We start from the raw sequence: 26,552 nt of genomic DNA, 5'->3' as shown, positions 1-26,552 counted from the left end.
GAAGGAGCTCCACGAGAAATCGGTCACGAAAGAAAACCGACATTTTAAAGCCTTAACGCGGAAGATAAAAAAACCCAACAATATATGAATTGATTACAAAGTTGGGAAGCGTGAGGTGTATAGCCTAGACAGCGGCCAGGCGACTGGGCCATTCATAATGCTTTAAACCAAAGTCGTCTACAACTTCCCCCAGCCTCAGACTCCGACGTGCGAAGAGTAACACTGCTCCAAAACCAGCTAACTAAAGAGCACCGAACAAATTACAGTCCTAACTGTTCTCATCGGGAAAATCGGGAAAATAAGTATAGGGTGTACACTTGCACCAAAAAAAAAAAAACGAATTCAAATGAGAGAAAAGTGACGTCACCCACGACCTTTTTGGGCCTCGCCTAACTCGACAAGTATCCAGGCAGAAACTTGTACTTTCTACGTGGCTTAACTCGACAAGTGTCCAGGCCGAACCAAGTTGTAGTTTCTACACGGCCTAACTCGCCGAGCGTCCGGGCGGACGGTTGTACTTTCGACATAACTCGATAAGCATCCAGGGCGCGCACTTGTACTTTCGACATGCCTCAACTCGACAAGTGCCCGGGCGCACCACTTGTACTTTCGACATGACTCAACGCCGTAACCGTCAGTAAATCTGAGCGAGAGATGTTGTCGTCGCAATCTCGTCTCGGCCATGCGCTCTGAAAGGGTGTTTGCCCACACGGACCAGTAGCAAGGCGGAGAAGTCCCCCACACGACGGAATTTCCACGTGCGGCAGCGTATTATACGATACGGGCGCAAACTTCTGCAAAAGCATTTTGTGAAAAGCGGCTTTCACTGAACCGCAAATGAACTCGTATGCGGTTGACAGCCTGCGGACTGGCACGGTTGTTTGTTTTTTTCGCTTTCGGGTTAATGACGCTTTTCATCGCTCGACACTTCTCATCCCCTGAACGAGAGTTGGCGCGTACGGAGCTCGTATTTCGCGTCCGTACGCGTGCCGTGAATGCACGACCGCTTCGTGCCGTTCGGACCCGAGAATCGCTCCAGGCGCCACGGGAAGCAACGGCTAAACAAAACAAAACAACCCGTGTCAACACCACTGGCTGGGAAACTCGAGGCAATCCATGCGGCGTTGCGCGAGGCTTTTGAAAACGCTTTCGATGGCCGAGTGCCAGCGCAGCGGAATTGTTTGGGCGCAGATGATGGGCACGGGTCGCGCGTGCTGCCGATCTCACTGGACACCTGCGGCGCTCGTCTTTTTCCTCCTTCTTTTGAATACAAGTTAGTTTCACATGCGCGGCAACTTCCTTCGACGAGCGTAGAACGTGAATACGGATATACGTACTACGTGTGGCGATGAATGCTACGAACTTGTGCTCGTGTTGCTCTTTGGCCGTATAGTCGGTAGATCTGTGTTTGTTTGTACGTGTGTCTGAGAGAAAGAGATAACGACGATACTGCTGGATTCGGTAAGTTATAGCAGTCATGTCGTGCAACTCGACGCTCACGATGAGAACTGACATCCACAATGTTAATATAGGCGCAATGCACACGCGCCGGATTCCATCCGCCATTGCCGACCTTCTGTTGTCTTACCGAGATGCCGAGCCACTGAAACGGGCGTTGACGAGCCTCCACAACGGCCAATGCTGTGGAGAAGGACACAGTGGAATCTAAAATGGCAATAACCTGACCTGCTATGGTAATGAGGAAGTGAAGTAAACGGAATAAGAGGAAACAAAAACTGAAAGTCTATTATGGCGGCGCCCATGCACAGCTGCTGAAAAGCGTGTATAGGGAGTATTCACTGGCGGCCATATCTGTGTGCGCGAATGCTGAGCGCGTGCTGACGGCGAGCTTCCACAGTTATTTTGCAACGTGCATTCCGCACCATCAAGAGGGCCGGTCTTAGCAGCCTATTGATGTGAGCTCGTTCTGAGCATACGCCCTAAACAGCACCCACAAATATGGCGTTCAGTGAATACTCCCTATATGTATGTTTCTCGGTGGGTTTTTTTTTTTAAACAAATATTATATTTTTTATTGCGCCGTTCCTATTGCTTGGGTCGCCCTTGTGTAAGAAATAACCCCGACAAACCTCATTCCCTAAATAAAAAGAATATTTCGCCTCCCCCCTTCTTTTTTTCTTTTTTTTTTTTTTCTTTTTGGCGTAATCTGAAGAGGGCGCTAATCCCACGGCCCCGCCTGATTGCGCCGCTGGGCTTGTGGTGCGACTAATCCCCCCGCACCCTCGGCCTTAATCCTTATTCTCCAGGCATGCCCTGATTATGCCGGAAGGGATTAGTCTTCGCCGGGTATTCAACAATGCAGAATAACAAACGAAGGCGCCGCCAGGAGACAAGAAGACCGCCAGTCCGGCGCGGGACGCCGAAGGTTATTCTCGCGGGCCATTTTTTTTTTCTCGCGCGTTTCGCACCTCCAAGAAGAAAAAAAAAAAAAAAAGCAAAAGCGGCTCGCGGGTTTTCTGTCGAGAAAAGGAATATCGTATCGTGCACTCCCGACTTTGAAAAGGAGCTCCACTCTGGCGTCTCGCAAACCTCCAACCTTATTGCTCGCGATGTCATAACGCGGATATGCGTGGGATCTCCGCTTCGCCTCTGCGCTCTCCACCAACTCGCGGTGGCTTGCTCCGAATCTTCCGCGTTTACGCACTTTCTGAATGGCAAATAATTAACGGCCACTTCTTTTTTTTTTTTTTTGGGGGGGGGGGGGGGGGGGGGGAAAGGGGGGGGGGGGCGTTGAGCCTCATTTTGTCCTCGTTAGCGATTCCGCCGCAACTCGCGTTGACTGTCACTGCGCGGGGCGGTTCACTTCAAACGCCGACGTGTGTCGTGAGCACAGGCTCGCCCTCGCAGTGAGCGCCTTGTAGCGCGTGCGTGTAAAAGCGAGGCTTCATTTTCCCCGCTCTCTTTCCGCGCGCGCGCTGATGGTGTCTCGAAAGGAGCCGCGTAGTAAACAACGGGGCCGCGAACAACGCTTATCAAAGCTCCGGGAAAGAGGGGAGTGCGCCCTAAAATAAAGTTATGTGCTCTCTCGGTCGTCGTCGCCGTCGCCGTTCGCTCGAACGACGACGACGACGACGAGGAGTGAGTTTTTCTGCAGCCCGCTTCCCTGGCGCCATTTCAAAGACACGGCGCTTCCTTGCTTCTCTCAGTTTCTTTTTTTTTTTTTTTTTATGTACCGTTTTAGTTTTGATTCGCACGTTTCCCCGCGCCATGTTGGTTGGCATCAAGGAGCGGAAAATTTGCTTCGCGCCAGATAAATTATGACACACCGTGCTGTTCCGGGCCAAGGTCGCTGCCGAGAGTGCTCTAATTCGAGGAGAAGTGCGGCCCCGCCTTCGGTCAAGGCAACAACAACAAGAAATAAACAAGAAATGACGCGGGCACAAAAATAGAGCCAACAAATCCGTCTTCTCCAGACTCCACAGGATCCGAGGTCGACGAGAGAGAGAGAGAGAGAGAAGTGCAACATCAAAATCAAAGAGAGCAACAACAACAACAACAACAACATAAAGAAAACAAGTCCACTCAAAAGTCGGTGATTTGAGACTCGACGTATATACGTGGACTCCAGGCTGAAATCACTCGCTCTCAGTTTTCGCGTTGACTGCTGCGGCAGTTCTTTTTTTTCTTTAACGCTTTTTTTTTTTTTTTTTTTCGCGCTCCAGTTTGCGGCGCGCGTCCAGCTCCGTCAGCGCGCTAAACGCACTCGGGGCTCCACATCGTCCATCAAGCGTTTTTACCCCGACGCGATGATAGCATCGCGATCTGCTCGGCCAGGTTTCGCGGCGAGGAGACGTGCCGTCCCCCCCCCCCCACCCCCACACGCCCGGCAACGAGCTGGCGGCCAAGTCGATTCTGTCGTCGACTCTTCGGAGATCGATTGCGCCACCTGTACGCCATGGTGGCTGGCGCGTGCGCCGTGCACCTGCGCGTGTGTCGGCATCGCCGGGCTAGAAGCAACGTTACTCAATAAAAGTCCCTTGATAAGCTTCCCATAGGATGCCTGGCGCCTTTTTCGTGGCGAGTCCGCTCGGTGGCGCTCGCTACGCTATCGGCCTGCCTTGAAACGGCGAAACCGGTGGAACGTTGGATGCCTTGCGGTGGAAAGTGATTCTATTGCGTTTTTTTTTTTTTATGGTAAACATGAAGTTTGCGCAATAAAGTCGGCGCAAAAACAGTGTCGCTCGAAAGCGGTCCTTGTCCGTCACCCGTGGAGGCGTTGCCGCTGGTGGCGCTAGGAACGCCATCCGCCCGTATACCTGCTCGCGTGTAGGTGGCAGAGGAGAACCGTTTTCGAATGGCGCTCTTCCGTGGAGCTTGTCAACTCATCTAAAAGTGACGACCGCACGGGCGAGAGCGGTCCTCATGCTTACAAAGCGAAGCAGGATAGTATTTGATATCGATGGACGAAGAGCGCGCTGGTACGGGTCAGGATTGAAGAAATGATGAACATGTAAAACAACACCAGCCACGTCTCTCAACTACTTCGTTTCAGCTTCGGTCCAGACGCAGCCGACGCTACGAGCTAATGGGAGCCATCAAGCGCGTCAAAAGTGCAAGTCACTGGGCCTTTTCTGTTTAGGATTAGTTCAGCGAGGATAGAACACTCATAGACACAGTCAACCTGACTGCCTTTTATCCTATCACCTCTTTCCCTCCTTCCTCTCTCCTTCGTTACTTTCCCTTCCTCCGATTTGTCTGCCTTTAATCAGCTGCTCGCTTTTGGAATTCCCATCCCGTTGCTAGTTGAAAGATGTGGCTGTGTTGCCCCTGTTTTACATCTTTATTCTTTCTTCAATCCTAAATATTTGATAAGAGTTGTTTATTTTTCTCTTATTAGAGCGCAGCTCTTAGGGGCCCGTTTCCGGCTTGAGCGGCGTCGGCGTCGCCGTCGGCGTAACCGCGCGGTGCATTATGGGTAAATTTCCCCGCTAAATCTAGCGGAAAAATTTTCCCGCTAAATCTAGCGAAAAAATTTCCCCGCTAAATCTAGCGGGGAAATTTTTCCGCTAGACTTAGCGCGCAATTTTTTCCGCTAGATTTAGCGGGGAATTTTTCCGCTAGATTTAGCGGGAAACTTTTTCCGCTAGATTTAGCGGGGAAATTTTTCCGCTAGATTTAGCGGGGAAATTTTTTCTCCAGATTTAGCGGGGAAATTTTTCCGCTAGATTTAGCGGGGAATTTTTCCCGCTAGATTTAGCGGAGAAATATTTCCGCTAGATTTAGCGGAGAAATTTTTCCGCTAGCTTTAGAGGAGAAATTTTCCCGTTAAACCTAGCGAAAAAATTTCCCCGCTAAATCTAGCGGAAAAAATTCCCCGCTAAATCTAGCGGAAAAATTTTTCTTGGGGTCACGTGACCCCCCAAGGTCACATGACCCCCACTCGAGATCACGCGACACCCCCCCGCCCCGAGAACAGGTAACCCTCAGTACCCTTCCCTCCTCCTCCTCAAGAGCTGCGCTCCAATTCGGTGTTACAGGGAGTTGTAAACGGCTTTCATTTTTTTTTTTTAACGCAAGGTTTTCAGAGAAAAGAACAAAATACGGATAACCTCTGTCTTTTGCATGCTGGAAGCAGCGCCACCTTGCACTCCAGGACTAGATAGACGAAAATGGTCCCAAAAATGGGCAATATGAGCCTCTGAGATACAGCATTCTGTAGCAGCTATTGTTCAACCGTAAATGGAAACACGACCCCTAGTATTAAAAAAAACAATATATATATATATATATATATATATATATATATATATATATATATATATATTGCCTGCTTTGTTTTATTTAAAACGGAGCAGGCAAATCCGAAAATCCGGAACGATGCAACAATTTTTCAACTTTCAATAAATACTGCTTAGAATTATACCTTCACGTTTATGACCCATGAAACACACGTTGCTTTCTCTTTTTTTTTCTTCCAAACACAATGGTAGTCGCAGAAAACAATTCGAGAAAAACGAACAGCGTTCATCCCCTCAACTCACAGCCAGAAAAAGCGGCCACGTAACCTGGAGCCGATTCTATGCCGCCAATGTTTTTAACGTAGCCACGCGTAGGGGTTGGCAGAGCACAGGGCGCGAGCTGAGTTCCACGCATTGTTGAGGTTCGGCTGTTTCCGTCATCGCAGCGATTGGGCAAGAGCCACTTCCCGAATGCATGCGGGGGATTGATTGTCACGAGCCCAAATCGAATGCCTACGCCGTCTTCGTGTGCACTGGATGAGCAACATTTAAATATCGTCACAGCGGGGATCGCAAAGCTCGATGACGCACTCCTGGGGATCGCGTTGTCGTCATTGTCCCCAGAGCTCCGTCATTGGCTCCGTCATCAAGTTTTGCGAAGGAGAGACTGAACGTAAAGATCCGCTTTTGTCCTTGGAATTCCACCGCGACGAAGACGCTTCTCGGTCAGTGGCGTTGCATTCGAGTATTCTTGGATCCCACTGGTGCCAGTCGCTGATGTAAAGCAAAAAGAAAAAAAAAAAAAGAAAAAAACGTTTTTAACCAAATATTGTTGCACAACCCCTTTAAACTCCTAATTCCCAAGAACTCATCTGCTACACAGAAAACTCAGGAAGCGTGGGACTCTTCTCCGCGCTGCTGGCAAAACGAGCTGCTCCCGCAAAGCCCTCTTTCCACATTAGCAGGGCGAACGACGCTGGAGAGGAGGGACTTGCCTCCTCTCCAGCGTCGTTCGCTCTGCTAAAGCGGAAAGACTGGGGGAGGGGGAGAGGGGGGGGGGGGGGGCGGTGAGGAGCCCCCCCCCCCCCCCCCCCCCTTTACACACAATCCCAGGTCCATGGGTCCTGCTTTTCGTAACCAACCCCGTGCCAGGTATGGCGCGAGCACAAAGAAGCGAAAGGGCAGTACAGAACGGCCGTTCGGATTTGATGGGTGGATGAGCCCGGCAGCCCCCGCGGGCAACCGATGTAACCGCCCGTCTCCGCTCGTCCGACGACTATCCTATTCTCCGGATTATCCTTTACGCAACCTGGCTTACGTTGCGGCGGACCGAACGTTCCGATTTGCGCGCGCGCTGCTCGGGAGCCGACTGCGGGCTCTTGTTCGTCGCTCTGTTTTCAGATTAGGACCGTTACGCGGATCGGGCGCTCAGCGTCAGAGGGAAGCCGTCAAAGCGGGCGCACATTAACGGCCGTCTAGTCGCCTTTCGCGGTAGCACACAGCAGCGTTGAAAACAAACGGTACAGAGTCTCCAAGAACAGAATGGGCAGCCAAAAAGAGCCGCCTAGATTGGGCCGTAACAGTCGGTGCGTGTGATTAAGGGATGACAAAAAAAGTTGAAATTCCATTTGATTCGGCCCGGGGTCTCTTTGCGTTTAATGACAAGGCCTACCAGCGCGGGCGTAGCAACCGGAGAATCGCACAATTGAGAGTGACGGACGGGAACAACTTGCCCTAATCGGGTTTACTGAGCGTAGAAATCACAAGGCGCGAAACGTGTCACTCAAGAGGGCATAAATTACAAACGTCTTTTTTTTTTTCGATTTTGATGCGAACCGAGCGCCTTTTACGTTAGCCAGGAAAAATACGTCCCTGTGCACTCCTTTTCTTTTTATTTTTTGTTTATTTTCTGTGTGTCTGTGTGTGTGTGGGTGGGGGGGAGGGGGGGAGGTCTTTTTGCCCCACATTGCCACAAACACGCATATTTCTATCTGTCGTGTACCCCGATCTCAAGCTGCACTATTTTTTTCCCTCTCATTTGCCGGTCTATTCTTTTTTTTTTAAAGAAGAAAAAGGGTATTTGCCTTGAGGTTTTTCTAGCCCTGGGATTAACGGCTATCCTGGCGGCCACGGAAAAGAGGCGAAATTAACCGGATACCGAGGGCACCTTCCGCAACCGCGCCAATGCCATGCATGGCGCAAGCTTTCATGGGGACGCTGGTTTTCGCTGCGCAAGTGCCCCGTCAAGCGCTGAGCACTTCCTGTATACATCCCTGTACTGACTACGCAACAGTAGGATCGGTGCGATCTTCAAACGCGGCGGCGTCATACACTAAAGGCCGGTTCAGACACTTGCGTTTGGGTGCGTTTGGCTGCGCTGCGTCGAGAACCGAAAGCGAGTCAGCGGCACATCTGTGTTTCGTATGAAGCGTGGAATCCAATTCAAGGAATCATCTTGGCACGCGATATAAGCAGCAGGTTTCTCGCTGCTGCAACGCAGTCAAACGCAACTGTCTGAACCAGGCTTAAGCCTATCGGCCGTTTCGGCTTCTTCCTCTTTCAAACCAACAGCGAAAGTAGCTGCAGTCACGTGACCGGTCCTCTGGCACACGCTCCCGCCGTTCCCGCTTCGAAGTCAGAGCGGCGATTCACAGCGCTTAGAGGACGGCGCGATCCGAAAATCTGAGAGCGCTCTGAAAGAACCCGCCGAATATACTTGGAGCGCCCGACTTCGACCAGCTGAATGCATGGGGCATCGGCATTTCAGAGCGCTCCAAAAAGGATGGAAAACGACTAACCGAATTCATACCATATACGCTACGTGCTGGTGCCCGTGCCCTCCCTTACCAGCTCTTTAGATGGTTGTGAGAAAAGTGCAGGGCATGCAACTAGACCGACGATGATGATGATGCTTGTGGCTGTCCCCGTCGCAACGAATGGTCACGTTTTTTACGTGTCCAGGCCTTCAAACTTGTTGCCCACGTGGTTTTCTATTTTTTTTTTCCTCCCTTGATCTGTTAGCCTTCGCTTCGTAACGTCGACTTGTCCGGTGTATGGCTGGAAGCCCAGCGCCTGTGGTATAGCACTGGCGCCTGCGTCGTTGGTATACACTCTCAGCCTTCCGCTGCGTTGGCTCGGCCCTTGTTTGTTGTGCTCGCGCTGTGTGCCTCCTCCCATTTTGGCGTCAAGCCCGGGCAGTGCAGGACCAGGTGATCGATCGTCTCCTCTTCCAGGCGCGCAGGCACTGGACGGACGTTATCGTTCGGTCAAACCGCTGTTGCATGCATGGTATACGGTCGCCTCCGCAGCGCTCGGAGCTTCAAACAGCAGGCGGCTGCCCGTTGTTGAAGAAGTTCTCGGCTCCTATATTATGTTTGTGTGCCCTATAGACTTCTAGCCTCGACTTCTTACTTGCCTCCACACACCAGTGCGTCGTCTTTGATAATTTTCAGGGCCGTCCAAACAGGACACTTCAAGAACGCGTGAAGGGACACTTCTCCGTCATATGAAGTGCGGCAATCCGCTTCCGTCCGTTTGTTTGTCTGTTTTTTTTTCCCGGGGGGGGGGGGGTTCCCGTCAAAGTCCGCCTGTGTCCTTCATGGAGGCCTAGAGAATGCTTATCACGTTCGCTCGAGGCCCCCGCTGCTGTTCAGGTCCCGAAAACGGGAAAGGGAGGATACGAACGAGCTGCAGATTTACGAGTGCTTCAGGCGAAGATGTGAGCAAGAATAAAGCGCTGCAAAGCATCAGACGGTGTCACGTGCACTTTTCGGTCAATTTTGCCTCTGCACTCTAAAAAAGGCCCGTCAGTCTGCTTTCCCGCACAACCACCTCGGAGAACCAATCACCACAACTTACGGAGGCAGCTCAGCGAATGACAATGCCGAAACATATGTTTAGACCAAAAAGCGCAGTCTGAGTTACGTCACGCTTGCATTGCTTAATGTCACAACTCAGACTGCGTGTTTTGGTCTAAACATAGGTTTCGGCATCGTCATTCGCTGAGCTGCCTCCGTAAGTTGCGGTGATTGGCTCTCCGAGTGTTGTGCGGGAAAGCAGACTCACGGGCTTTTTTTAGAGTGTGGATGCCAATGTCGTCACAAACCAACTTTTTTTTTCTTTACCGCCACTGATCGGCGTGTCTCTAGAGCCACTAAATAAGCTTCGCTTTCGAGTAACGCCAATCCAGCCATCTTAGTGCTTAAAATCATGGTGGCCAGTTATCTTAAGCTTTATCTCAAATCGCAGGAAACGCTTTTCCGTCCTCCACAAATGTTAAAACAGTTTGCGACAGAGCAAAACGATATCACCTGAGCTTCCTAACACCGCATCTAAAGCTCAGGAAGTCGCATTTTTAAATTGTGACGATCGACAGTTGCGCCTGCTCTGCCCTAAGCACCAAGATGGCGGCGTCCACTAGCAGATCGGGGAACGGAATGCCGATACCAACGATACTAGAACACTCAGTTGAAAAACTCACCGTTCAAACCTGGGCCGCTGGCGTCCATCGAGACCGAGCTAAATACGATAACAGTGCCACCCTTTAGCGACGAGCTGAAACATGAAAGTTGCCTTATATGGTAAACTGCTAGAGTCACTGAATGTTCCAAGAGTACCGAAACTCCCAGGCTCGAGGTGCCAAGATGGCGGCTCAATCTTTTTTTTTTTTCTTTACTGTGGTCACCTTGAGCTTCTAGAAAGTATTTTTTTTTTGCGTAAAAACAAACAAAAAAAAAAAAACCTTTTCGTAGAAACTTTTAGTGGAGTTTCGTACAGAATGACGGACGCGTGATGTTTTTTTTTTTAAATCTTTACAAGGTTTTGCGGCAGAATTAATATTGTTTTTATACAACCATGTCTCACCGGTGATTTCATGCCGCGCGTCCCGACCTGGACGCATACTAAACTCGATAGTAATTCGCGGCGCGTCCGCTTGGGAATCGGGGGTTTGCATCCCTGAAACCCCTTCCACCGTATATGCTTCGGCGCCAAAATGGCGGATTCAAGCCAAAATGGAACAGTCACAGCGAACGCTATCGAATGCGATAATCCCGAACAAATATACAAGCAGCCGTGCAGTTCCCCGAGGGGCCGCAGCGGGAGAAATGGCGGCGTTGCGATCGCCATTAGCTCGGTTCCCCGTGATTTCTTGGTTCAATAAAGTTCCTGAATGAATGTTCTAGTCACGTTGGCCGATACTCTAGCTCATTTAGTGACTCTATAGGCGTACTTGAAACGGTCCTTATTTTTCTTTTTCTCGTAGGGAGAACTTTCTTTCACAACAAGTGCAGGAGATGTTATTGACACTATCGCCTCTAAAATTATACGCGCGGGGAACGAAAAAAATCACATATCAGGCTGCGCGCGCGCGCCCGCGCCGCTATCGATACTCGCGTTTGTTGCGCACGCCGAGGATTTCGAGTGCCGTCATAGATTGTCCGTCCCGTCCGCATACATACGAGGTTGCCTTCCGGTACGTACCCGAGTCGGTTCTTCCGAGAATATATGCCCTTCGAATCGAACTCGATAGTTCAAAATTATGGACGGCCGATCGCTGCCGTTGTTCTATTGCCGGTTCGAAAACATGGCCCGATTATTCGGTGTCTTCTAAACGACCTTACGCGCGTATTTTTTCTCGAGATAAATAAATTAAAAAAAAAAAAAAAAATTAAGAGAAGGAAGAGCGGAGAGCCGCGGAGTTTATTGTGAGCTCGCTTTTTGTACCCAGCGCCGAAATTACGGCGCGGCCCGGTGAGCGCACCGCCGGGACCGTGGCGTGTCCCGAAGTCCTTGCCGCGCGGCGGAGCACCTCTCCGAATTACCGGACCGGTTTCCTTCTCCCCCCACCGCGCGTGGACGTGCATACGCTTTTGGCCACGCGGGGAGCGCGGATCAGATTACGATTTCCATGCGGCACGGCAGGCCCGATGATTGTACGAGCACCGAGCCCCCCCCTTTCCAAGCCTCGCTCCACTGCCGGCAAAGACCAAATTAATCTCGCGTCCCCCGACACACCGCGTACACTATATCTATACCATAACAGTGTTCGAAGCCCCGTACAGCGTGACCCGTTTTTGCTTCTCGCTGCTGTGGTGAAAGCACACGACACGAGCGACCTATTGTTTTCATTTAGGCTAGCAGGGTTTCGTTTACGGGTCGAAACTTGTCTTTTATTAATTGCTATCATAAAAAAAAAATACAGAAGTAACTTTGGAAGTAATTGGGTACTTTTCTTTTAACGGTAGTTTCTAGCTGACTCAATTATATCGAGGTCATCTGGCGGGCTACTTGGGATACCGCGACACGGAGAGGAAACTTAGGGAGACATGGACAGGGCGCCCTGTCATGCCTCCCTCGATATAGGTTTCCTCTCCATGTCGCGCCATGCCAAACCTTAATAAACTTATTCAATTACTTTGCAATTGAGGAATGTCTACTCTACCCAGGGATCCTGGGTTCAATCCCCACCCCTGCCCGTTTCGATCTGGATGAGCATTGTACCGGAGCGTGCGGTCGTGTATCGCTACTGTGTGGTGCACGTTAAAGAAGACCCCAGGCTAGCGTTTGTATATATACTGCACTGGCTAAATTTCTCATCTACAGTTGAGACACCAGACGCCCACTGGTGCTCACAAACTTCCCGCCCTCGAAACAAATACAGAATTTTAAAGCACGTTAAAGCAGACATACACCCGCTTCATAACCCCATTAAATATAAAACGAGCGGGAATTGAAAAGAAAAAAAAAGTTAGTACTGTGGTTGGTGTTTCATTGATGTAACGACGTATTTGATTAAAGGCGCACGAGGTAAAGCCGCAGGGCATTATCGTTCGGGACATTTATTATGCTGAACCTTATGCTCCGGACCGACGCCTACAGCCAGTGCTGCTCAAAAGTGGAGCAACATCCTCCTGAAAAAATTGGGAATCCGGATGCGAATGCTGCAACGAATGCGGCTCGATGGGCGTAATTGCCTTCGACCGAAGAAAAATGATCGTAAGATTAGGGCGCCTCTGTATACGATATACTGGAGATGTTACGTAAGTTTCGCATATAGAGTTTTCAAACTACCGGGATTTTCAAAAGTCACGGTCCGGCTCTTTGAAACGTCGAGCCTTCAACTACATTAAAAAATTTTGAAAGATCGATTTTTTTTTTTTTATTTTGCATTTCGAATGCGATATTTATTTGATGCTCCGCCGAGGCATATATGCGCGTGCGTCCTATCGTAATCGGGTGTCGTGACCGGAGCGTAGAACACGAAACTATCCACTAAAACCTCCCGATGTCGAAACCAAGTTGCGGCGAAAGGCCAGTCTACACTCTTAAAAATGCCTGCGCGTGCACTTACCCGCAAAACACTCAAAGAGCCAATCTCTGCGATCTACGAAATCACCTCAGCGAATAATGAGACGGAGCATCTGTTTAGACCTAAAAATTAAGTCTGCGCTGTAGCATCACGCAATGCAAAACGTCATGCTTGCATTGCGTAATGCCACAGCGCAGACTTAATTTTTGAGGTCTAAACAGATGTTCCGCCTCCGCATTCGCTGAGCTGATTTCATAGATCGCAGAGATTGGCTCTTTGAGTGTTTTGCGGGTAAGTGGACGCGCAGGCATTTTTTAGAGTGTAGGGCCCAGGGCTCCTGTGAAAAGACAAAGAGTAAACGTTGAGCGGGCAGCTTGGGATAAAGAACGGGCGCGGTCTGCTTCGGCGCTTTCGTCACCTTCATGTCGCAGTTCTCCAATCTCAATATGGCGCCTCGCCACTTTTTTTTATTTTTATATTTGTTTGTTGTCGTTTTTAATCGTTCGAGAGTTTTGGCGTATCTTATTCTACGCACCGATTGGAGCATTCAGACGTCGGCCTCCGCGCGTGGCCTCATTTTCAGCCTGTCCACACGTGTGAAGAGTGAACCTACACGGCACACGACTGATTCAGTTGAAGGTACATTTCAGGACCACATGCCGAGATCTAATTGGCTACTAAGTGCTAATGAGATGATTGAGAATGACCGCACCCTTCTGTTTTCTACCAGTGACTAGCGTTCAGCGCACACTACGCTCTAAGAAATGCCTGCGCGTCTACTTCCCTGCAAAACACTCAAAGAGCCAATCTCTGCGATCTATGAAATCAGCTCAGCGAACGATGAGGCGGAACATCCGTTTAGACCTAAAAATGAAGTCTGCGCTGTGGTATTACGCAATGCAAAGCGTCATGTTTGCATTGCGTAATGCAACCGCGAGGTCTAAACAGATGTTCCGCCTCATAATTCGCTGAGCTGATTTCGTAGATCGCAGAGATTGGATTTTTGAATGTTTTGCGGGCAAGTAAACGCGCAGGCATTTCTTAAAGCAGAGTGTCAGCTGTCGGAGTATATTACTCTAAAAAAAAAAAAAAAAAAAAAAAAAAAGCCTGTGCGTCTACTTTTCCGCACAACGCCCGGAGAGCCAACCAGCGCAACTTACGGAGGCAGCTCAGCGAATGACGATGCCGAAACATACATGTTCAGACCAAAAAACGCAGTCTAAGTTGTGACATTAAGCAATGCAAGCGTGACGTTTTGCATTGCTTAATGTCACAACTCAGACTGCGTTTTTTGGTCTGAACATATGTTTCGGCATCGTCATTCGCTGAGCTGCCTCCGTAAGTTGCGGTGATTGGCTCTCCGAGTGGTGTGCGGGAAAACAGACGCACGGGCATTTTTTAGAGTGTGGCAGTCTTTGAGGAATCGTTGGATCAGTCTCGAAGAGCAGCGAAGAAAGCGGCACTGCTTGTTTAGCGCCGACGGCGTAGGATTAGAAATTGTTAGCGAGATATCCTCGGCCCAGCAAGCATTTTGTTTGATGCTGCGTTTGCAAGGTTACGATATTAGAAACCTCCATCTAGAGAGAGTTTGCAGGAGAAACCCCATAACGAAATGATCCGTGCGCTCGGTTCCGAAATTCCATAGGAGTATAGACGGAGGCAAAATAATAATCGATATAACAAAGCAAAAATTGCGAATGATAAAAAACAAACGTTGGTTTTGTGAACGGTACCTCTATTACAAAGTTAGGACAAAAGGCAGTTCTCTAAAAGCTTTGTTTCTCTTTTCGTTTAGCTCGTAAGAATTGTTTCACGCTTTCTTTTTTCGACTCTCAGGTACAGCCAGAAACAGAAAGAGGCCGCTGTTCTAACAGTTTTGCAAGCGACGGCGAAATTTCTAAACACGCTAAAAAAAAGAAAACGCGAGCGCACATGAACTTACGCGCAAACACACACGCGTGCATGTAGGCAAAAGCGCCTTGCGCGCTAAAAAAAAAAATAAAATAAGTTGCAACATAATATTTGCGTAACTAAAACGAAATCGCTTTTCAGCAGGTGCTGACTTTTCTCCTGCCTAAATTGGCCGAGATTGGCGTTTTAGTTTGCTCTCTGCGCGCCCCGGTTGAGTCCAATCTTGTTTTGTTGCGGCCAGCTGGACCTTGAGGGGGAACTGCTTTCGTGCAATTTGAGTTCTTTACAACAACACGGCTTCTTTTTACGGTTCCTCTCTATATGCGCCCCGGCTAATGACATTTTACATTCAGCGCCGAGAAAGTCTGGTCCTTTGTGGAGCCGTCGATCTTCTCGAGGGTTTATTTTATCCCACCCGCTGTTGATATAAAAGGCTCGAGTTTATTTGTGCCAAACAAAGCCAAACACTTGTAGGTTCGTTCGACCGCTAGAGAGACAAAAAAAAAAAAGAAAAAGCGATCAGTGAGTCACAAAGTGTCGAAATATCGCAAGTTTAGACGAACGCCTAGAATGAATACAGAGTCTCCGAAAAAATATTTATTTTACCGCTCTTTTTTTTTTTTTTTTTTAGCTCTAGATTTTTAAAAGGGTCGCAGCTCTGGATGAATCACCTCCCCCAAAAGAAAACAAAATCCCATTAATTCAATTTCGACAGCACATTACAGCTGTTTACAATTTCGAAAGCTCCTAAAGTGGCTGACGCTGGAACATATATTTGCGACAAAACAAAAATGATGTTGAAAAAAACAAAACAAAAAAAAAAACAAAAACATAAGATCAAATGAAATTGAGAAAAGATTTTTTTGTGCCTCTCTCGTCATCGCAAGAAAGATGATCATTCGAGGCAGTTCGTTTCTTTTTGCCTTTCGGGAGAATTAGCGTATATGAAAAGTAAAACTATACGCGTAACACGTAGAAAAAAAAAAAGAAAAAAAAGAGACACTTGGAGTTTTTATATACTTCACTATGACGCGTGGTACCGACACATTTCAGTAATATTTTAAAGACATTTTCTTATATATACACTCTGTCATGGCGTACCAGAATCGTATCCCCAAGGTCCAGCCCCGCAGAAAAATGCCAGACAAGGCAGAGCGTAGCTTCTAAACTTATCTCCCAGCTGCTTTCCTTTGAGACCTTTAGATTTTCGGAAAGTACACAAACTATGCCCCACATCGTGATAATGAACGAAAATAGAAAACATGAGGCGCGTAATTGTTTCGCTTTAACCTTTTTTTTTTTTTACGGAAGTAAGAAGCAGTAAGTAATTCCTGTTGAAAGTTAAAGACCATTTTGCTGCAGGTCCTCACCTAAAACGGCGAGAAAAACGGCGTGCAAATCACGAAGGAAAGCGCACCGCGAAGAGTGACAACTTGGCAATCCATGGTTTCGGCAAAGAAGCATCGAGAACACTTAGTTCAGAAGGTTTCTCGTAACGATTTGGTGCTGACGCTCAGCCAACGACGCAAGTAAGACCAGCGCATCGATGCAAGGTTATGCGACGTTGCAACCCGCACCGTAACATATGCACCTCTTTACAACACTCGGGAAGAAATGTAAGAACTGAGACGGTGTATACCTGCATAAAACAAAACAAAGAAAAACATAGAATTCTAGCTTCCAGCTTTCATAAACGGGCGTTTATGAAGGCTGAAAACCTTCATATAGAACAAAATTAAAAAAAAAAAAAATAATATCGTACAACAAAATAAAGTTGAGTCATTCTGTAGCCGTTCAACTTTCCTTTTTATTTTTTTGGCTGTCTATAGATGAAATCGTAAATTGGTAACCGGCTCTTGCGGCTCGTAAGGTTGGGATCGCATAAAATTCTGGTGGGAACGGTCGCGTCGTTGAGTTCCCTTCACGGAGGTACGGTCGCTCTGAAAAACAGCAAAAAAAAAAAAAAAAATTAGAGAGAAAAAAAAAGAGCAAAAAAACAACAACATCTGGATTGAGAAACGAAATGCGCAACAGTACGCGCAGTTCACCGCAGCACACGCACGTCTGTCAATGTTGAAACACTGAGGGGGCAGCGATGAAGAGCGCGCGGGGCTCCGCAACAGCTATAACCTCGCGGTGTACGAGCTGGCGCAACTCATGGGGAAAGAAAGCGCTGTTCCTCGGTCCCCTCCCTGCACGAGAGTGGTGATCTTGCATTCTCGCGGACAAGACGACACCCATTTGAAACTTCGGCCGCTCGCGCGTGCTCGAGCACGCGCCCCTGTGTAGCGTCGCTAATCCCCGAAATAGACTGTCGAGAGTCGGATTACAGCACGCGCCGCCGCCGTAGCGCTGTTAATCCCCGAAATAGACCGTCGGGAGTCGGATTATCGCAGCCCGAATGAGTCGCGGGGCCAGGCACGGGCAAGATCTTCGTTTTTTGCTCGCGTCCGACGAAAGATGGGCCGACGCGCCTTAAATGGACTTTGATAGACGGGAACAGCTTATGGGACGCACGGGTCGCTTGTAAATTTGTCGACGGGAAAATATGTTTAAGACGACCTTGCGACAGGGCGTCATCGTAACGGCCTGAGTGTTATATCTCGAAACGGTAAAGGTTCGCCCCCCCCCCCCCCCCCCCCCCCCTATTAAAATCCATGTTCGAGGCGCTGTGTTCGGCGGCGTGTGACTGAGAGGCGGAGGAGGCGACGGGACTCTGCCGACACTTGTTCAGTGACGGCGCAGACCGACGTTGACCTCGCGTCCGTAACCTTCCCTCGGGTAAGTTATTTTCATCGGAGCAAAGGTACTGCGAAGAGAAATATAAATACGAAAAGGGAGGTTCGAGCGCGGTTTCGGTAGTAAGAACAATGATACGAAAAAAAATTACCGCATCTCCAAGTGGTGCATGTTGTTGATTGGGGCGAAGCTCTGGTGGTGCTGATGATACTGATTTTATTGTTCATAGGTACTGTAGTGCTGATGGCGCTGATTTTTTTTATTGCTCATAGGTAGTGCTGAGTTTCGGGTTGCGTTTCGACTTCATTATTACTGCTTTATGGTCGGTGAAATGCAGAGTCAGTGGTTCTTCTAGCGGATCAGCTTGGATCCGCTAGAAGCCGTGGGAACGCATCTCCACCGCTTAAAGGGCAACTCCGTTTCATTTTTGATATTTAGAAATCTATGTAGAGCTGTTTGGTACTGCTTTGTGAAATGGAATCACATGTAAGCCTAAATTTTTCGGAATTGAGCGGAGTTGCCCTTTAAGTCAACGGTCCATGTCAGAAAGAGAATGGGTGGTATGGCACGTGGTTATATACGCATTTGAGCATTTGACCGCAGCGCCCTCTCGTCTATAAACGTTGAGCCAATGAATGCAAAGTTTAACGCGATTATATATGCATGTGACCGCAGCGCCCTCTCCTGTATAGACGTTGAGCGGCTACATGCAACGTTTCATCCATGACGTCCCCAGCTCTTGAGTTACTACCACATCTCAGAGCCCCCTACTCGTCCCGCAGTCGTGGCCGAGTGGTTAAGGCGATGGACTAGAAATCCATTGGGGTCTCCCCGCACAGGTTCCAATCCTGTCGACTGCGCAAACATTTTTTTTCTTCTTTTTTTAAGAAGACAGATGGGACGGCAATCGATGTGAGCACGGACGCCGGACAAGGCTAGACCCTAAGGGGCTTCGCCCCTAAAAAAAAAAAAAAGAAGAAAACAAGAAGAAGAAACTAGCAGAGCTCGCGCACAGCTGTTTCTTCCGCCTCGAGCTAGGTTTCGTTGGCCGGCGGTGTGCGGTCCGTGTCTGATCAAACATCGAGCGACGTCCGAGTCAAACAAAAAAGATGGACAGCGTGTTGGATGACGCAACTTGGCCGATTGAGAACTCGCATCTCGAAGCGAGTCTGCAGTCACGGCTGGGCCGCACCCCTCGCCCCCCCCCCTCGTTTACACTCATTCAACCGAACAATTATAAAACAAATAAAAAAAATTACTGTCATGTAAAAAAAAAAAGTACATCGAGTAGCACAAAGAAAACGTAAAACATTCAACTTCTTCGCCCTTGTGCCAAACTGGAACGAATTAGGTCCAGTCTAGAAACTTTCGCTCCAGGGCTGACGGGACTCGGCTGGGAGAGCCGGCGAGTCATCCATCAGCCTGGCGAAACAGGTGCTGGAAATCGCCGGTATAGCGCGACTGCGAGCGCTCGCGCGACAGAAGTTCCTTTCCCGAGCCAGCACCCCCCCCCCCCCCCCCCCCCCCCACACACACACACACACCTGTTGGCGCCTTCAATTTTCGCAATGCTGTGCATACAACGCGCGAAATCGAGTATACTGGCGAGACCGGTTATAACAAAGTCAACGGGAATCGGAAATCACTTCGCTATATCCGCTATAACCGACTTCGTTATAACTGGTCTCGACAGTATAGGCAGCTTCGAATATCGAACGCTCGACGCACTCCATTACCGGAGTCGCGGATATATCGTTCCAGGCTCCAGCCATTCTATCTGCGCATGCACTGGGTCAACACCGAGGCTCGCGTGCAGCTCCAATTACCGATGACGAGAGAGACGGTGCGCCAATGACCGGCGTAATCGTTTCTTTATGTACATTTGTGCGGACGCCGCCTAAATCTGGGGACCCGTCTCGTTACCGTCATCCCCGCGGGGACGTTTCCAAGATAGGCGCGCCTAACGGCCGCCGTCATTGACCGGTCAGCGCGCGGGCATCAACAATTCGGAGCGCGCGGTTGTGCACGAAGAAGACACATCGCCCCGGCGTATACAGCGTACGCGCGCATCGGGTCATAACCGACCGGCTACAAAACTGTCTCCGACTACGAGGAAATAACGCTAATAAAAACGACGTTTACGACGCCGTGCACTAGCTACGCGAAAAAGCCGTTTTTATTTCCTTTTTTTTTTGGGGGGGGGGGGGGGGGGGGGGGGGGCAGGGGGGGTTGAGAGCCACCAACCAGTGACCGAAATATTCGGCGGCGACCGTTCGTTAATAATACCCGCGTTTCTTCCCCAAACTGCCCGCACGCGACGTCGTTGCCGAATTTGCGCTGGAAGCAGTAAGCGAAGAAAGAAGTGCCGAGGAACGAGACAAAAAATAACTTCGTGCAAAGCGAGCTCGGGCGTTATTGAACAAAATAGGCGACCGCATAAGACCACATCGCAAATATGAAATAGAGAAAAAAGAAATTCGTTTCGAGGGCACACGTTTCTTTTTTTTTTTTTTTTTTTCTAGGTTTCCAATTCTCTGGAATTACTTTTCAGGCACTTACCCGTAGATTGGTTCTTCTGGTGCCTCGGTCACTTTCTTTTCGAGTCTTGTATCGAGTTCCTCTACGAGATCCGTAACAAAGAAGAGCTGCGGTACGGCGCCGATATGTCTGGACCACTGCAAAGGGACGCCGAGGAAGGAATGACGCTTGAGAATGAGAACTTTAGAAACGCCGACAAAAACATTTTTGGCCGCTTTCAGCCTGTTTTGTGGAGGCCTTGAATGTAAACTGCGGAGAGAGTACACAAAAGCCTTCATAAAAAAAAAAAAAAGCCATTGTGAATGCACAGGCTCAAACATACTTTTTTGTAAAAAGAACTGCACTTAGGACAATTCCACAAACAGTTCATGATTATTAAGGGAATAAATAACTTTCTAGAGCCTATTTTCGGCAGATACGCAGTGCTTGTAAGGGATAGGGGTTTTAGATGAAGTTGTGTGTTCTTTCGGGGCTGATACGTAAGTTAACACGCGGAAGGGCGAGGATGAAATAGTTTTTTGCTGCTATAATGCGGGGCTTAATGCTTATCAGTGAATATGAAGGATTACTTATCCTGCATCCACACGAAGACACCGCAAGGGTGACGATAATAATCCCCGGAGAAGGGGAACAAAGTGGGACAAAGGACAAACACAAATGTCTAACACAGTTAGGTGACTGGTGCGCGATCGAAAAATTCCGCTTGGTCCTGGTATCGAACCAGGGACCTCTCCATTTCTAGTGGAGCGCTCTACCAACTGAGCTAACCAGGGTTTAGACGTCCGTAGAGAGAACGGGTATTATCAGCTGCCTCCGGTTTAACACAAATAAGGGTGAACGGCCTGCATTTTAAGGTTATGATGATAATGCAATTAATGCAAAGGTGCAAGCGAGCTCGACAAGTATGACGATAATATTCGCTGGAAATGGGGAACAAAGGGGGACAAAGGACAAACACAAATTTCCAAACACAGGTTGTGTAATTTTCCTTGCTCCCCCTTTGTTCCCCTTCTCCAGGGATTATTATCGCCCTACTTGTCCAGCTCGCTCGCACCTTTGCATTAACTGCATTATTACCGCAAGGGTGCCGTCAGCTCAGGTTCGGCCATAGCAAACGAGATAGTTCAGGCGAGACACAAACGTACGCCAAAAGTGTAGACGGTTTCAAGGTGCACCGTCAGTTGCGTTTTCTGCTGCCAACTGATTGAGAATGGTACGAATGACAATGGAGAAAAGAGAGAGAGAGAGACGAGTTGCAATATTGTTCATGCGCAGGTTTCACAGGCAAACATGATCACGGCTTACAACACTGGCCGAGCTGACGAAGAGTCACGTGACGACGCTGCTCGTATCGCCGCCTGGCGATGGACGCGGCGAACGCAAGAAGCCTAACATGATTCTGTAAGTACTAACGCGCTTTCCCAGGCCACCCGTAATGAGGCTCTCTATATCGCTAGCTTTCTCGTAATATTGCAATCAGTAATATACATATCATTCATTTTTTTTACGTTTGCAGAAGCACTTGCACACATCAAATTGTTCGGGATCAAAAACGAAAGAAGTGTAAGCACCAATCTCTTGCTCTACATGGCCATTATAGTGGGAATAGCTTTCCCGACTTCGCCACAACAAAAACAGCTTGAGACGAAGCCTCCGCGTCACGGCGACACGGTAGCAGCGACGTCTAGTGATTAACCGAGGCAGCCGCGTTCGAATGGGCGTCGGAACGTCAGCCCGTCATGGTATGAGGCGGAGGTCAAACAGAGATGGCCACCTCGCGTCCACCCAGGCTTGCGTGGCCACAAGCATAGCTGAACCATCGATGTATTTGTCTCGTGAATACGGCTTAGTGGAGTGGTCACCACTGGACGAAAGCTTCTACAAGCTCCGCGTCTCTTAACTGTTTTCTGTTTTTTTTTTTTCTTAGTAACCAAAGCACAGACAAAATGACAGAACAAATATTTTTGTAGTTGACAGAGATGTGAGTAGTGATTGGTTTAAGTAATTTTGGAGCACCTTTCGGAGCAGCGGAAAGAATTTCTGGAGCGCAACCATTTACTGCATTCTTATTAATTTCGCTGCGAATACCATGTTAAAATTCATGAGTTGGCCTGTCCAACTAAAAGACAATATTTTTCCCACTCCTCTTCAATAGCTCATTAGTATTATGATATTAATTAGAAGACAGTTTGATTCCCTTAAACACTCATCTAGCTGTTTAGCTGTGCTCAGAGCCGTATATGTAGAGAATTTGGCCATTCGTTGGAAAGTATAGCAGACAAATGAGGAGGCGCCATTGGCCGAAAGCGGGCTGGGCGGGTTTCAGGGCGTCTTCACAAATTCGAATGTGACCAACCCGAAGTTGGAAATAAGACCCTGGCGGTTGTCGCGAGAAGCAAACTTAATAAGTGTGTCGGAGTAACTCTCGGTGTCTGAAAATATGGTGCGCGTGATGTTTCAATCACGGTCATCCAAAATCATGGTGGAAGTGTGCGACTAGCGGAACGATCAACATAATCCGTACGCCAAGCGCCGAAGACCAAGCATTGGCCGTCTGAGTGGTCACACTCTGTCCGAGCAAAACAGAGTTGAGTGGCGCATTCGTTTCTTACATCTTTCTGGACGATCATGATCGAAGAATCACGTGCACCCTATATTCAACCATAAAGGGTTACTACGCTTCACTCGTATGCGCTTATGAAAACCATATACCAACATATGCCTTTGATTAAAACAGTTTCTCGCTACCACTGCTAGGGGATTCTTTTCGGCTTCTGGTTGGTCAAGAGAGCACGTCAAGCCCTCTTTCTGCGTCTGGTGCACGCTGGTCTGTCCGCGCCTCCCATTGACTATACTCTCTCTATACACGGCTCTGGCTGTGCTTAAAGGGCCCATGAAACGATTTTAGACAGAATTTTACAAACTGCACTGTTGATGGAATCAAAAGAAAACTAGCACGCGATATTAGAAAAGCTAGATTCTAATTTTTCGCACAAAATTTTGGCAAATAAAAGGGGACCGTACCTTACACTCTCTCCCTCGAACGCTTGCAACGAAGCTGAGTGTATGAATGTGTCGAATAATAAATAAGTTGTGGCGAAACCTTCTGTAATGGGTGGTAGCTAGCTGCGCCACCTAGCAATATAACCGCAACTCAATGTCGGAATATTTTTTTTTTATTTTTTTTTTCGAGCACGTCAATAAAATTTAGCTACTGTATTGTATACGAGTAGTGTGTCACTCGAACTGTGCTCGCAAACGATGAAATTGACGATGAATACCCTCGACGGAAATGACCGAGTTCAATGCCCGGTTACATAAGCCGCAGTGTCAACGAGAGCGCGAGAGGTTTCTCCTCGAGGAATCCCATTAGGAATTTATTTTACACCGTTTCTAGCGTTTGGTGTTCGCAGCCGAAATGGGAACCTACCATTCTGTACTGAGTAATCACCACCTTCTCCGCTGCCGGTTCCGGCGCCGAACTGCTACAGCCTTCACCGGGCGAGTTTTCGTTCTGCCCCGTGCACGTCCCGGCGTACGGAACAAAGTCCATACTTTCACTATACCAAAATATTTTAAGCTGCACTTCAGTCAGCCGTGACGTATCATAGCAATGGCGTCGATCGCACAAGCGTCGTGGAGTAACGAGTCAGCATGCATGGGTAAATTACTTCCAAAATCTAATTTGATTACAATTACTTTGCTCCAAAAGTAGTTTAACTACAATTATAATTACTATTATGTAAAAAGTAATTCATTAAAATTACAAATTACTTTTTTTTAAAGTAATACAATTACTTTACAACTACTTATTTCTGAGAGCGACCCGACTTTGGCCATATAATTTTAAACGAGTTGTTTAGAATCCAACGAATTTGTTCGTTCCTTGCCCCAATGTTTGAGGAGGCTTAAACAGTGTTGTATAATAGTCATATATTATACTTTCCTTTTGTGAATTTAGTTAAATTAATGACAGAACTTGACAGGTTGGGGATATGAAGTCCTACGTTCTTATATTTTCAATAAATATAAGAACGTAGCACCACAACCAGCTCACAAGAGAAATTATCGAGGCAGAGAACATTGCGAAACATAACGGCAGATGTGTTAGTACTTTGTCTTTAACCTTGTCACAAAAAGAATTAGACTACCTAGCCTTACATTAATTTCAATTTAGTTCACTATTTAGCATCATATCGAAAGAAAAGAAAAAAAGACCAGTTATTCTCCCTGGCCCTTGCATATAGCACAAATAGAAGAAGAGAAAGTGTAAATATACAGAGAGTTGTCAGTCAGCGCTGAGTAAGTGTCTCTTTCTTTTGTGTGTATGTTGACTTGAATGACTGTTCTCCGGGTGCGCTGTTCCCCCTGTACATCATGAGCAACCAATTCGCCCGAACCTCTGTGTTAACATGAAAACTGAAGCTCAGTTTTGTTTCTTTCAATATGTTGGCATGCTTACGCTATTGTTTTCTGCTCGTACCGCAGACGGCGCCACACGGCGCCGTTGAGATAGGCTCCAAAGAGGATTCTCTCTCAGCCTGCAGTGTGAAGAACAAACAACGTGACGCTATATTTGTTGCGCGTCTGTGTAAGTGCGTGCCTACGTGTGCGAGTGTGTCACCGAGCGCTCGGCCGCTTGTGCCAGCACTGAAGCTTTCAGAGAGGTTCCGTCGGCGCCGCAAAGTCTTGCAAAAGTAGTTGTAATTGTGCCTGAAATTTTGCAATTACAGATGCTAGAAAGTAATTAAATTACAATTCATCTCATAAAGTAATAAAGTGCAATTACGAGGAAAGTAATTAAATTACAGTAATTCAATTGCTGTAATTGAATTACTACCCACGTGTGTACTACACTGGCCTAGAATGGAGTAGTGTGATCACCGCGCCCGCTTGCTGAGGCGCTTAATGTCAAAATTGACAGATGGCGCTGCGGTCCACTCCTCCTGAGGCTTTCCCGCGCACTTCTGCGATCGCGTGCGTATCAGCACGTGTGTGCGTCGGTATTTTTATCGTCAGATAGCTCGGAAGATTCAGAAGAATCGTAGGAACTGCGTCGGCCGGAAGCACTGGTTTCCCACGCTGAACGCGTACCTTTTCACCGCTGATGACGTGCACATAATCTCTATAGTTACATAGTGTGGTTCAAAATCTAATTCGCACACAGCAGAGATCTCATCCAACGTCTTGTCCTCTCGATGCAAGTTCCTATCCCACAGTTTTCGCCGCACCTCGTCTTCGGGTACACCGAACAAGGACACCTTTGCCGCGTCCTTCGCACGCGTGTATCCTGTTCTATCACCTCGAAGCATGATCGACAGAGGGCGGTGAGCTCACTACCCCATTCCAGGTCACTCATTGGTCCTACGAAGCAATCGGCGTTCATGGAAACCTCAGTAGGTGACGTCGCGACGCGAAAACGTCGTTTCGACGCAACGCGACGCTTGAATGACGCGACTCCTTCGCTCGGCTGGGAGAATTTCCGTTTCCGGTAGAAAGGCATACTTTACGCCACGGCCACGTGATTCCCCTTGTTGGCGGACGAGTCCGGTCGAGTCGAGGAGGAAAGCAGCCGGAACTTTTCATCTTTTTTTGTGCAACAAAATAAAACGAAAACGGATTCCTGCTCCGGGTTCCATGAGCATTGAAGATCAATTGGTGTCTTCATTTGGAAAACAGTGGAAAATCATTTCATGGCCCCTTTAAAAGCACCATGCAGACATATCGACAGGAATGTTGCCACAAGAACCATTATACTTTTTTTTAAAGGACCCCGCTGGCTGATGAAAGAAGCATGATCATCCGTGAATGACTATTTTTGTTATTAAATTAAACGTAAACCCAATAGCATTCCATTAAAATAATCAAAATAGCAACAAATTTGTATACACTTCAGTGTTTTGTTGAAGTTCGGAAAGTTTAATAAACAAAATGCTGTGCTTAAAACAACAAAAAAAAGCACTTCTGTAATTTAATTACGCACATCCATGGCATTTTACATGCAGAGTTTTATGATTATATAAAATCAGTCTGTGGGACGTAAGTAGGTATGGTTATCCCCAACGTTTCAGTCGGCAACTGCTAAGACTGTTTTAGTTTTAATTCAAAGATTTTTTTTTTTGTTTTGTTTTCCTTACTATGCCTTTAAACATTTGGAGGCGTATATAGGTGATAGCTAAATCAGAAATATGACATTAAAAAATTTTATATAGTGCAACTAAGCCACATATTCGAGGCACGCTCTACACACGACTAATAATGAACGCAAATAATGCGCAGGCGGGTTTTTATTTTAAAACGTTTCGTGCAGTGTAGGGTTCTCATATGAGCACGCACTAAGTTTAATCTATTTTCCA

General features: G+C 47.9%; 1 protein-coding gene across 1 annotated transcript in view; it reads left to right on the top strand.

Annotated features, from left to right (window-relative positions):
* LOC8031940 overlaps positions 1-26,552 on the top strand; it is a 91,658-nt gene that overhangs the window by 43,264 nt on the left and 21,842 nt on the right. Inside the window, exon 2 of the mRNA XM_042287181.1 lies at positions 21,472-21,597. Within this exon, the coding sequence (XP_042143115.1) occupies positions 21,590-21,597 (8 nt within the window). The 5' untranslated portion in view covers positions 21,472-21,589. The remainder of the gene's footprint in view (positions 1-21,471; positions 21,598-26,552) is intronic.

Source organism: Ixodes scapularis, unplaced genomic scaffold (assembly GCF_016920785.2).
Source record: "Ixodes scapularis isolate PalLabHiFi unplaced genomic scaffold, ASM1692078v2 PGA_scaffold9__187_contigs__length_104089568, whole genome shotgun sequence".
Taxonomy (NCBI): domain Eukaryota; kingdom Metazoa; phylum Arthropoda; class Arachnida; order Ixodida; family Ixodidae; genus Ixodes; species Ixodes scapularis.
The sequence above is the reverse complement of the archived record's forward strand: the minus strand, read 5'-3'. Positions and strand labels throughout refer to the sequence as shown.